Source organism: Dromiciops gliroides, chromosome 1 (genome assembly GCF_019393635.1).
Source record: "Dromiciops gliroides isolate mDroGli1 chromosome 1, mDroGli1.pri, whole genome shotgun sequence".
Lineage (NCBI taxonomy): Eukaryota > Metazoa > Chordata > Mammalia > Microbiotheria > Microbiotheriidae > Dromiciops > Dromiciops gliroides.
Window position 1 is genome coordinate 504,663,335 of NC_057861.1, and position 13,851 is coordinate 504,677,185.

The following is a 13,851-nucleotide window of genomic DNA, read 5'->3' on the forward strand; positions in this document are numbered from 1 at the left end:
ACAGATAGAAGATGCACCCAAATCCCTTCCTTTGCAGAGATCCATAGGTGTGGCACATGGCTTATTATTTTCAGAATTTTTTTGTTGTATTGATCGGTTTTATTGGGGTGGGGGGTTGGTCTCTTTTTCTTTTTAAAAATTATCATAACATTTTATTTCTATATTTTAAAGATACTTATAAAATCATAAAAATTATTTTGATTTGGGATGCCTCTGAGAGAAATTCTAGTGATATAAAAAAAACAAGTATGAATAGAAATTTATTTCTAAAAAAAACCAACAAAAATCTGTGACTTTGGACCAAAAAACAAAAGAAAAAAATCAATGAATTATTCTTTTTTAATATTTTATTATTTTCTTTTTTTATTTCATCACAAAAGTATTTTATTATTTTCCAGTTACATGTAAAGATCGTTTTAACATGTCTTCCTAAGATTTTTAGTTCCAAATTTTTCCTCCCCCCCACCCAGACAGAAAGCAATCTGATATAGGCCATCTATACAATCACATTAAACACATTTCTGTATTTGTCGTTGTCAAAGAAGAATCAGAACAAAAGGGAAAATCTCGAAAAAGAGAAAAAACCAACCAAAAAGTAGAAACATTATGTGAACTGCTCTTTTTCAAAAGCAAAAAACCCGTTTCCGGTTATCCATTGTTTTGCATTATCCGTGACCAAGGCTCTCAACTCCCAGCCCCCAGCATTTAGGCAGAGGGCGCCCTCCCCTCCTTAGCGGTGTGTGGGTTTAGGATTCCCCGGGCTAATCCCTGGAGGTACTTTCCCTCCGCCAGGCGCGCGCCAACGACACCTCCCAGGAGCCGACGTCCTTAAGTCACGTCCCGGAGGCTACGGCGCCGCGAGAGGGGTTGCCCTCGCTGGTGCCTTATTTTCCCCCGCCTCGGGAGTGCGCCATCACCCCGAGTTCACGCGCCGAGCCCATGGGACCGACATACAGCCATGGCTGAGCCTAAGTTTGGGAAACTTTCGGTCCCCGGGGCTTTCTCCGTAGCGGTACAGTAGTATAACAGGCAATAATTTAACTACCCACTAACCCCTGAGGGGTCCTCGACGGGGACGCAATAACTAGGGCGAACCCCCTCTGATTGACTGGCTTTTCCATCAATCAGCTCCCGGAAACCTTGTCTAGGGACCGCCCCCTGAGTGGCCGACAGACCAATAAAAAGAAGAGCAAGCTTAAGGGGCGGTAATAGGACAGGGTAGGTTGTGGCGGTTCCCCAGGTTGTACGTGGAGGGGGTTTGAGGAGTGTACGGGTGTCCCGACGATGTCCCTGACAAGGCGCGGGAACAGCAGTGACAACGTGCAGAACGCTCCCCAACCCCGCGAAGGAGGTGAAAGGGAGCGCTCAGCCCCCGAGGAAGTCTAGCGGTGCTGTGTTGAGGCAGGTTTGCTAGGGGGTTCGTAGCCCTCAGGGTTGGGGGAGGGGTGCAAACGACTAGAGGTTTTTAGTGCGCATGCGTTGAAGTTGCCGCTTGCCCGGACCATCTTGACGCGCAATGACTGATATCCGGAGGACCCGCTGTTGCCGGTGGAGTGGCGCCTGCGCAGTGAGGAGCCCGCTTAGGACTGGACTAGCCCCGGGTCTATAGTATGCTGGGCTGGCGCCCTGTGACGTAGTGAGGAGTCCTTTAAAGTGCTACCTAAACCCTGCTCTGCAGTAGCGGAACCGGATCGCACTTAATAATGGAACCTGATTTCTCTGCTTCTAGTTCCCCATGAGGGCTGCCAGCCGTCGGGCTGTGGATGAGGCAGGCAGGAGATATCTGGGGAGACCCGGTGTCTGATGTTGCCTCCCTTCAGCCGGAGACCTCTGAAGAGATCCCGGGAGGAGGCCCGCTGCTTCTGCATGACACAGTCTGGCTGCTGCGGCTGAGGCCTCCGGCGGCCACGGAGCCCCCTCCGAGAGCCAGGATTCCGGCTGGAGCCTCGCTAATTCCTCCCTGTCTTCAACTGAAGAAAGAAGAAGAAGGGGGAAGCACGCACGGAGGACTCGGCTCCACTTCTGGCGTCGGTCCTTCCCCCACTCCACGAGGAGAGCTTTCAGACCCCTCTGGAGGAAGGGGTCGGAGTTGGTTGACGGCCCGGGACTTGCTTTCCCCTAAAGCTTCACGGGCTTTATTGCACCGAAGACTGGAACCTGAGAGAAGATATCTGCCCTGAGCCGTCGTTCTCCCCAAAGGGGAGGAGAACCCCCATGAAGCCTTGAAGCTAAAAAATCTCCAATGCTCTGAGAAGTGAGTGACCTATGAAGATTGAAGAAGGACCGCCTTCCTAACCTCCTCCCCCCTCGGTCTACCCGGCTTCCATCTCTTAGGGGACCCTAAAATCCGCCTTTGGAGGGCTGTAGCAAACCGTCTTTTTCCGAAAGAACATTCGCATACAGCTGGTGCAGGCCATGAATAGCAGCAGCACTTCCCACTCTCCAGTTCCCAGAGTCGGGTATCTAGGAGATCAATAGAGGAAAGGTGGGGGTGGGGTGGGAAGCGGCACTATGGCTGCTGCCGGCGGCTACACAGACTTGCGGGAGAAACTCAAGTCCATGACATCCCGGGATAACTACAAGCCCAGCAGCCGGGAGGCCGCCGTGGTGGCCGTGGCGGCCGCGGCTGCAGCTGCCGAGCCCTACACCATCCCGGCCAAGCGTAAATACCACGAAGACTCGGATTCAGAGCGCAGTGACTACGAGGAGCAGAAGGAAGAGGAGGCCCGCAAAGTGAAGAGTGGCATCAGGCAAATCCGCCTCTTCAGCCAGGATGAATGTGCCAAAATCGAGGCCCGCATCGACGAGGTGGTGTCCCGAGCAGAGAAGGGGTTGTATAACGAGCACACGGTGGATCGGGCGCCCCTCCGCAACAAGTACTTTTTTGGAGAGGGCTATACCTACGGATCCCAGCTGCAGAAGCGAGGTCCGGGCCAGGAGCGGCTCTATCCACCTGGGGACGTGGATGAAATCCCGGAGTGGGTGCACCAGCTGGTGATCCGGAAGCTCGTGGAGCATCGTGTCATCCCTGAAGGCTTTGTCAACAGCGCAGTAATCAATGACTACCAACCCGGAGGCTGCATTGTCTCACATGTGGATCCCATCCACATCTTTGAGAGACCCATAGTGTCTGTCTCCTTCTTCAGTGACTCCGCCCTCTGCTTCGGCTGCAAGTTTCAATTCAAGCCCATCAGGGTCTCTGAACCTGTGCTGTTCCTGCCTGTGAGGAGAGGGAGTGTGACTGTGCTCAGGTAATGAGGGATGAGCCGTCATCCTTTAACCCATAACTTTATTCCCAACTGGCTTCCATCAGGTTAAGATAATGAATACCCTTTTCCTCTATGGTGGGTGACCTGTCCTATGGGTTAAACTGTATTTAGGCTTGATCTTAAAGTGGGAAATGCTTATCAAGGAAAGTTTGTTCCTCTTCTCCTAGAAGTGGAGGAGAACAATGCTAAAACTTAGCTTTAATGCACTCAACAGAAGCCATCAGATAAGATTTTTCCAAAGATACTGTGCTGCTGGTTAAGTTAGAAATCCTTCTAAGATGCAGATTTTGTTTTCTTCAGCCTTTCATTATTTTTCATGTGATCATAGATTTAGAGATGGAAGAGACCATCCAGACCCATCCCTTTATTTGACAGCTGAGGCACTTTGAGGCCCAAAAAGTGACTTGCCTATGATCACATAGCACACAGCTAGTAGCTGTCTGAGGAGATATTTGAACCTAGATCCCCCGATTCCAAGTATGGCACTTGATCTGGTATGTTAGAGTGTCCTTTCTAAATTATAAGTTTAGTAATTACGTTCTCTTGACCTGGTGCTTTCCCCTAGTTATATTAGTAACATATTTACCTTTCCATTGGATTTTAATGAGAAAGTAAAATTTTACCTTAAACTGCTTTATTCTAGCTCAGAAATTTCAAGTCATAAGATAACTAATGTTTAGAGTACCTTGGAATCCTCTGATTTAAAAAAGTAGCACAGAAAGTAATGTTGATCTTAACTTTTTACCCTGAAGGTCTTCAGGAGCTTTAGTAGAGAAGAGTTTAATCTTTAAAGTGAAGCAGTGGATAGAAAAATGCTGTCCCAGGAGTCCTTTTAAGAACAGCTTTGGGGAAGCACCGTTAATATCATTTGGGTGTGGAAGCAGTTGTTTCTTCAGTGTTTGTGGATGAGGGAGGAATTCTGTCAGGTCCCAAGAGCCAAAAAACTATGCTGCAATAGTAGGGAATTCCAAGCAGAGTGGTTAACTGAAGGTTGTTTGTGTTTGAGAAGTAAACAAACAGGAGCAGCAGTACTTTGCTTCTTTGTTCATCTGAAACACCAATAGAAGCCAGGATTTGGGATCCCACACAACCACTGAAAATCCAAATATTTGAGACGTGTTTTGTTTCTTAGAATCTGCTTGTTTATTCCAATATAGATTTACTACTTATAGTACCTTTTAGGATAGGGATTTCCAATAAGAACTTCTCTAAAATTATTGGCCATAAACAATTCCGCATAGCATGGAATTACTGTAGTGCATCCCCAGGGAGACTCAGTGCCTGAAATACCAAAGGGACCTTCAGAGCCAGGTCCGTACAGTTTTGTAGCAAGAACACATTCTGGAGTAGCTGTAAATTATTCGTTTTGATACTTAATGCAAGGCTTAAAAAGCATTCTTCTGAAATCTGTCATGTTATCCTTTTAGTTAATGTGCTAAAAAAATACCATAAAGCTTCCCGACACCAATACATAGTCCCAATGTGCTAGTTGACAAGAGTAAACTAACAATTATACCATCAGGAAAATGTCTTGTTTCTTTGAGAACTTTAGCTGTAAAACCTCAAGTTTCGATTTATTTTTAGCATTTCTAAAGTAAGGCTCGTTTGTTAGGTTAGGTAGTCTATGTGATGATGTCATTTAAGGAGAAACACTTGGAAGTCGTCATCACAGATTTGGAACTGGAAAGAACTTTAGAGAAGGGCTTCTTAACCTTTGGTTTGTAGATAGATTTCAGGGGGTTAATGAGCTTTAAGGGAGTGGGGTGGGGGAGATCATGTCTTTATTTTCATTAATCTCTAACTGAAATTTAATATTTCTTTCGATTATGAAATAATAATAATTCTGAGAAGAGGTCCCTAGACTCTACTAGACTGCCAGAAAGGTTCTTAACACACAAAAAAAAGGTTAAGTAAGAACCCCTGCCTTAGAGATTGTCTATTATGTACTTATTTATGGTTTGGTTTGGTTTGTGGGGTTTTTTTTTTTGAGGGGCATTGAGGGTTAAGTGACTTGCCCAAGGTCACATAGCTAGTAAGTGTCAAGTATCTGAGGTTGGATTTGAACTCAGGTCCTCCTGAATCCAGGGCCAGTGCTTTATCCACTGTGCCACCGAGCTGCTCCCTGTACTTATTTTATGAATGAGTTTACTGAGGCCTAGTGAAGTTAAGTGACTTGCCCGGTATCACACAGTAGATTATCAAGTGTTTACTATGTGCCAGGCACTGTAAGTAGCAGAGTCAGGATTCAAATTCAGACTTTCTGCCTCCAAATCCATTTATCCACTGTACCTTAATGCATCCTGGAAACAAAGGTCAGCTTGATTCCTCTCTCAGCCTCCGTCTTTTCTGCCTCCCCCTGAATATCACCAAGCTTGAAAAACCAGTGATCAAGGAGACTTTATTTTTCAGAGCTCCTGTATGAATTTCCAAATTGGGTTCAGATGCTACTTCTGAGCTTTGTCAACTCTGTTCTACAACATTTACAGACAGGTAGACTGCTTCCTTGAAGTCTCCAGCCAATTAACATCTTAGTTTTTCTCAGAATTCAACTGGTATGTAAACCTGTGGAGCAATCCTTATTTTCTTGCATTTACTAAGAATGAACCCCAAATGTACTACCCTCATCTGATAGGGTTTAGAGCTTCAGATTGGGAAGAAAAGAATGTAATGAGTAGAGAACTATCCTTGAAACCTGGAAGATCTGGGTTCTGGTCCTACCTCTGACACAAACTGACTCTAACCCTAGGCAAGTCACTTTGTCTTCTTTGAGTAACGCTCTAAGATTATAAGTTGCAGAGCATTGATAAAAGTAGTCTCCTCATTTGGGAAATATTCCCTATACCAATGAAACCCCAAATCCAATCCCTGTCCTTCAACATGTCCATTTGAGGAGAGGTATAATGGGGGTGTGTAGGAAGGCAGATTCTAGACTCAGTGTTAGTTTTGCAAGGGACCTTAGATTATCTAATTAACCCATTCATTACCCCGTGAAGAAACCTGGGACCCAAGTGGAAATGACTTACCCAGGGTAACTTGCAGTGTGCCAGCAAAGCCATTTGACTTTAGTCCAGTACTCTTTTCACTGCATCATGATTTCATCTAGTAATAGCTGAAATACTGCTAGCTTCATCAGCATTGCTGTCTTTTTGAGAATTATAGTAGGGGTTCGGGTTTTTTTTTTATAATAGTTGTCATGGAAAACAACTTCTAAAGATCATATAAACACATTTGAAGTGGTAATAGAAACCTATTCTAAACAAAAGTTTTGTCCTGCCTATTTCTAAATTCAGTTGGAAACGGCTTCCTTAATGGTATAACTTTTCCCTCATTCAGTTCCCTCAATAGTCGACTCGGCCCTCCCTTATTCTTTTCTGTACATTTTGCCATTTGGGCAGAGGAATAGGGTAGGCCACTCAACTCTATTCCTCCAAGACATTTATTACTACCTTCTTCCTACCTCCTTAGCATATTTCTCTTTCATGCTATGACATGAATATCTCAAATTAAAATATAGAAATTACATTTTTTAATTGAAGTAATGTCTGACAGGCTGATTCCTTATTTACTGTTAGCATTAATCATCAATTTTGGGAGAAGAGTAGATAATGTCTACTTACTGAAAGCAAAATTCAGCCTTCAGCTTAAAATAGTTCAGAAAGTGGGACAGATAGCTCTTAAGGCACTTCATCTATGCAATGGAAGAAATATGCAAACAAAGAATAGCAAAGAATATTCAAACCCCAGAAAAAAACAGTGATAGTGATGCATCAGTTCATAAGGATGCAAACTCACAGATGGTTTTAAAAGGGCCAGAGTTCTGTACTGGGCTGTCTTAATGTTTCTTTTCCTAGGAAGGAATACAGAGAAGACAAAGGAAAAAGAAGGCAGATGTAGTGCTGCTATGTTCAGGAGCCTCTGTACATGCTCTAAGTACTATGGGAAATTTTTAGGGCTGGGCATTGTACAGCTGTGGTCAAGGCTTAGCTCTTTCCTTCAGAGGGCCTAATTTTGTTTTCAGAACTTTTCCAGCTTAGAACATGACTAAAAAGAGCTGAATGTGTTGGCCTGGAACATAGAAGGCACTTAATAAATATTTATTGATCTATTATTGATTGATTATCCCACTTAATTAAGATTTTATGTATGCTAAAGCACCCCGTCAATCAAGCATATAAGTGGGTGCTATGTTATAGGCACTGTGCTAAGCAATGGAGATATAAATACAAAGAATGAGGCAATCCCTGTGATTCAGGAAAGGGATAGGGGAGGGAGGGAAAGACATGGCCATGTGTTCAAAGCATAGGGGAACAGACAAGATTTGTGGTGATGAGGACAGAGACATGGCCAGTTTACCTAGTTTTAGAGTGAAGGAGGGGGAATGATGGCCAATGAGTCTGGAAAAATTGGTCTGAAGCATATCGTGGGGAGCTTTAAAAGCAAAACAAACTTCTGTTTTAACCCAAAGGCAATAGGTACCGCCTAGGCTTATGAGTGGTTAAGTTGTTTTACACAGTCAGATTTGTTTTAAATATCCCTACACCAAAAAAAAAAAGAAAGAAAGAAAGAAAGAAAAAAAGATATCCCTATACCATCCCTAACTAGAGCTGTACTTCAGGCTTCAAAAAGTTTTCAAACAAGCCTTATAGCTGCTAAGCATACGGTTTGGTGGAAGGGGAGAGTGTCTCATGGAAGGGAGTACAAAAACAAAGGTGAATAATACTTAAGGTATATAATTGAACAGTTGGAGAGAAGATTGTGCACAGGCTTCAGAATTTAGTGTTTTATGTAGTCAGAATCAGGCTTGGGGTCAGCTCAACACCTTCTCTAGTTTGAGACATCATCCCTCTTTCCCCAACCTTCTGGATGTCTGGAGTCAAACATGCCTTTCTTCCTCTCCTTGGATTTGAATTGTGTATATTTTTATGGTGTTAGAGTAATGCATAAATAACTTCCACCTGAGATCACCATCCTGCTTTGGTGAAAAGTGGCTCACTTTCCAAAAAGAACCAGCTTTGATTTGCCCTCTAGCTAAATGGGGCGGGAAACGCATTTCACTCCCCCATTTTGAGAGGGCTCATACTGTGATTGGACTATGTTACTGAGAGTTCTTAAGTTATGTCCCAGTAAATTGAAGTTGGAGACAGCATGGATGGTATAGCAGAAAGAAGACTACTGGGTCAGGAGACCTGGGTTTGAATCCTGGCCCAGACTGTTACTTACTGTTACAGTGAGCAAGCAAGTCACTTAACCTCCTTAAGCCTCAGTTTCCTCACCTGTAAAATGTGGAGAAATGTGGATTGCTTACCTTTTACAAAAAAGAAAAGCTTGCTAACCTTACATTTAGCTTTACATAAATGTGAACAGTTGTTCTACCACCCACTTATCCTAAGACAGAACTGAGGGCCCTAGATAAATAGCCCAAACCTAAGTTTTCATGTCTCTCTGATCCTGTTTGGACAGACTTGCTAAAGGGTGTTTAAGGAGGAAGTTAGCATCTTTGCAAACCGGTCTTAATCATGCATTTTCCAAATCTCTCTCCCTAGAGCAGAGACTTAAGATGTGGTACAAGGAAACCTTGAAAATGGTCTCTGCTTTCCCATTTGATCAACGTGATAATTATGTAGGCTGACCAATATGTAAAACTTTCTTTCCTTTGGAGATAAAATAACAGGCCCTGACTCTTTTCTACAGGCCAAGAGTGGCATTGGACCTTGGGCGTATTCAGTTTCAAACTGGCATGCAGCTTCTCTTAAACAGGTTCTCTTGCAGTAAATAGGCTCCTTAGTGGTAAATAAGCCTAATGTTCTCTCAGCTCAACACTTTCTGATGGAAAGTTCGGGTTGAAGAATAACTTAACAAAAGTTTAGTTTCCTCTATGATCCTCTCTTTATATAATGAAACAACTTGTGTTTATTAATGATTAGGATCACATTAAAAACAACTTTTTAAAAAGAATAGTATAGGTCCTTTTTTAAAGCATTCTTGAGGATTGCCAAAGGCTTAGATAATGATAATGGTTTTGTTGATAGGAAAGGCAAAGGTATAGCGAAAGCCTAATAATGAGAGATAATGAATTTTAGTGTCAGATGCATCAGCCGTATACCAGAATTGAGGCAGCCACAAGAGGGAGCAGGAGCAGCATCTGAGAGGATTAAGATTAAATTGAGCTAAAGGGTACCAGAGGTAGCTAAACTATTATAATTTATGATACTACACACTTAGATATTGTGAAAAGGATTTGAATCAATTAAAATTATCTTTCCCAGATCTTTTGACTCATTTTGGCTTCACTTGGTAGGAGGATGATAAATGATAGTTTAATTCCTTTCTCTCTCTCTAAGAAGAGAGAGAAGACAAATTGTTAAATGTCTGGGGGCCAGCTAGGTGGCACAGTGGATAAAGCACTGGCCCTGGAGTCAGGGGGATCTGAGTTCAAATCCGGCCTCAGACACTTGACACTTACTAGCTGTGTGACCCTGGGCAAGTCATTTAACCCCAATTGCCTCTCTCCCCCCCCACCCCCCAAAAGGTCTGGATATTTTCTAGAGTTGCGTTTCAGCAAGCTTTTACATGTTAGCAGATTTGAAGGTAGTATATTATCAGCTCTGTTACTGGCCAAGTCAAATAGGTTAACAATACTTTCATGTGTATGTATCTGGAGAGGTGGTTGTCTGTAGCTGGTATGAGAATTAGTATCCTACCACTCGTAAATGAGTCGTTTGGGGATTGGCCTTGTGTACCTTTCATGCTATTACTTTTTGCTCTGGTATGTAGAAAGACAAAGAAGAAAATGTAAGATTTACAACCATTTTAGTCTGCCTCAGCTAGCCCAAAGGATATGACTGAGAACTTTGAGGCTGTGGGTCCTCCTGACTCTAGGGCCAGTGCTTTATCCACTGCGCCACCTAGCTGCCTCATATGACTGAGAACGTTGAATCAAGAGATAGGAGCCCCAAGTTATTTGATGTATAGGAGCCCGGAATATTTCCAGTTATATCAAGAATTCTAGTTTGCTCTCCAGTCTTCATTGACCTCTGGTTTAGTCCAAGACCATCCTGAGAAAATCTTTGTTGTGGATGTGATCTCCTGAGGCTAGACAAGAACCAACCTGGTAACCTTGAAGGGACACAGGGCTTGGAATCAGATCAGACTTTCTGAGACCTAAGCCAAAAGTAGCCTGGCTCTTAGACAGAGCATGGGGTGAATAGCTGTTTGCCTCCTTCCAGTAGGGTATCAGATACCTTCTGCCTTTTTCCCGTTCTTGTCCCCCACCCCCATCCAAATAGTACCAGCCATTTTATAATATCTTGCCAAGTGTGTCCAGGTTGAGCTTAGAGGGATAGAGGCCAAGCAGGCCTGATGCTAATATAACTTTTGAAAAGGACTTTTAGAAAAGCCTGAACATAAAACAAAGAGACTGAGCATAAAATGATCATTTATCACATGGGACACTTAGAGGTATTTGAGTTGAGTAAAATATTTGAGAGACCTTTTCTTACCTATATTCAGTTCTGACTTTGGCTATAGCTCATTTTTTATAAACTAAAGCTTTACTATACTAATCTGAATGATTTTCAGGGTTTTGTTAGTTGGCTATTGACAGGTTAAAATCACTTTGGGCATGACAACTGGGAGAGGCTGCAGAGGAACAGTTAGCTTTGAAAGTTGTTAGCCATCAAGTAGTCATCTACATGTGATTACTGGCCTGTAAGCAGTTTTGAATTACATCTTGTGTTGAAATAAATACAAAATAATGGTTGTAATTCCTAAAATATACCAAAAAGCTGATGTGGAGACTTTGAATTCCCTAAGTGGTAGCTTTATGGAAAAAAACTTGAATTTCTGTCTTCTGTGCCCTGGTGATTCATCATTAGTAGATCCACCTCAGTTTCTGCATAAAGCTAAAAAGTTGTGAAAGAGTAAGATCTGAATATCTCTTTTCCTATCCCAGATAGATAGACAGACAGACAGACAGACAGACAGACAGACAGATATATCCCACTAAGCCTTTCTTAAGCTAATCTAACCATTCCAGGTAGTCTCTGCATCTTTGATTCCCCCAAAGCTGAGGATTGACAAATGATAAGTTTAATCTGAAGAAAAAAATGTCACTTAAATTGAGGGCCTTTAGTTTTTTTTAATGGTTGGAGGGATTTCAAAATTAACATGGTATCATATAAATTGCTCGGCTTTTCTTTCTCACCTTTCCATTAAAAGTCTTGTTTACTTGCCATATGCTCATGTCTTCTTTTTTTTCTTTCTTTTTTGCTAGGAAAAAGTCAGCTATTTCATAATTTATTAGACTTAGTTACTTTCTTTTTTAAGTATTTTATTATTTTCCAGTTACATATAAAGATAGTTTTCAACATTTGTTTTCACAGGAATTTTAGTTCCGATTTTTTTTTTCTCCCACCCTCCCTTCCCTCCCTCCTCTCCAAGATGGAAAGCAGTCTCATATAGGTTGTATATGTACAGTCACATTAAACATATTTCTACGTTAGTCATCTTGTGAAAGAAGAATCAGAGCACAAGGGAAAAACTGTCCATGTTTTCTTAAAGTAGTTTTTACATTTAGTCAAACTTGCTTTAGATGAAATGTAGAGTCTCCACTGAGAAAAAACAGCATTTAAATAGTAAAGATGCCTGTTATATCCAACTATGATAGGAAAAAGGTTCCCTTATTTTGAATCACAAATGGCTATGCTGTTGGAAGGTAGTATCTTTAAGTTCATATTATTAGTTTCCTGACCATCAGAATGAGCTTTAGTAACCCAAAGGAAATGGGGGGAAGAATTCTGATCGAAGGAAGTGATAATCATTTACCTGCAGTCATTCTTTTAAAGCCAGGCTTCTCTGAGTATGTGCTGTGTTTTCTTTCAGTGGATATGCTGCTGATGAAATCACCCACTGCATACGACCGCAGGATATCAAGGAGCGTCGAGCTGTCATCATACTTAGGAAGTAAGTGCCAAAGCTCAGTTGTTTTTCCACTAAGTTGATTGTTATATATTTACGTCTTTCTGGATCCTATTTGTAAATAACAAGTGAGGTACATTTTAAGTTTAGGGGATATTTATGTACCAAGGATGTTTGGCAGGAGGGGCAGCCTGAGGTTCATTTTACCCTTTCTTGATTTTAATTCTTTAAGTATAAAGGTGTTTCATCTGGAAGCCTCTACCATTTTAAACTCAACTTGGACACATGTAGCAAGATATTATAAAAATGGCTCTGAAAAGGCATGTTTTATCAGTATTGAAAAATAGACTAAGACCAAAAGATTTGAGAAAATAAGTTCTTTTTCCCTTACCTAGAGAACACCCTAAGGGTCTTATTATCACCACTCATAATATACTTAAATTTTTTTTTTTACTTTTAGTCTATGGAATAAAACAAGCATTTCTATAATCTAGTACAATAAAAAAGATGATTGCACATGAAACTGCAAATCTCTTATGTATAACTTGGTATTTCTTTCAAATATACAACAAAATTAAGTAAATTTCTTTTTTTTTCTCTTCCCTCCCTCTGTCCCCTCCCTGGAGATGGCTACCATTAGACCCAAATAGGTGTATGTGGTTTTTTACATATATATGTAAAATTATTCCATACATACATCTATTTTATCAGTTCTTTCTCTAGTTGTAGATAGCATCTTTCTTCATGTCTTTTATAGTGCCATATATTTCTTTTGTGGGGTGGGGAGTGAAGCAGTTGGGGTTAAGTGACTTGCCATGGGTCACACAGCTAGTAAGTATCAAGTGTTTGAGGCCAAATTTGAACTTAGGTCTTTCTGACTCCAGGGCCAGTGCTCTATCCACTGTACCACCTAGCTGCCCCAGTCATATAGTTCTCTTTTTTTTTTAAATTAAATTAAATTTATTTATTTATTTTTAGTGAGGCAATTGGGGTTAAGTGACTTGCCCAGAGTCACATAGCTAGTAAGTGTTAAGTGTCTGAGGCCGGATTTGAACTCAGGTACTCCTGACTCCAGGGCCGGTGCTCTATCCACTTCGCCACCTAGCTGCCCCCAGTCATATAGTTCTTAAAATAATATTGCTGTTGCTTTATACAACGTTCTCTTGATTCTGCTCATTTCACTCTTCATTATTATATACTCAAAGTATTTTTAGACACTGCTTTCACAACTGTCTCTCAATTCTCAAGGTTTTCACGTATGGTAAGGAAAACAGTAAAGGAAACTGATCAGATGGCTGAGAATCTAATTTTTTCCCACATGGTCACCATTTCTCATGTGGGGAATTGATGACCAACTTGTGGTAAGTTTAGGCAGTGATGGAAAAATAAGGAGGTATTGACATATGCCATTTGTGGAGCCACATAAGTTCTCCCAGTTTTCTTTCATCAGATAAATAGATTTAGAATCATGGAACTAACTGTAAAGCAGAAGAAAGAGACCTTTAAAGTCCAGTCCCTTCATTTTATAGGTGAGGGAAACAGTCCTAGAGGTAAAAGAAAGTACTTGCCCAAAGTCACATATCTTGTTTAGAGGCAGAACCAGGACTAGAGCACAAGTATCCTCACTCTTTTTTTTTTGTTTTGTTTTTGGAGGGGCAATGAGGGT

The 13,851-nt window shown here is 41.7% G+C and overlaps 1 protein-coding gene across 1 annotated transcript in view; it reads left to right on the forward strand.

Moving 5' to 3' along the window:
- Positions 1 to 1,778: 1,778 nt before the first annotated feature.
- Positions 1,779 to 13,851, forward strand: part of ALKBH5 (alkB homolog 5, RNA demethylase) — a 34,386-nt gene continuing 22,313 nt past the window's right edge. The window contains exons 1-2 of the mRNA XM_043977629.1: positions 1,779 to 3,251; positions 12,150 to 12,230. Coding sequence (XP_043833564.1) covers positions 2,512 to 3,251; positions 12,150 to 12,230 — 821 coding nt within the window. The 5' untranslated portion in view covers positions 1,779 to 2,511. The remainder of the gene's footprint in view (positions 3,252 to 12,149; positions 12,231 to 13,851) is intronic.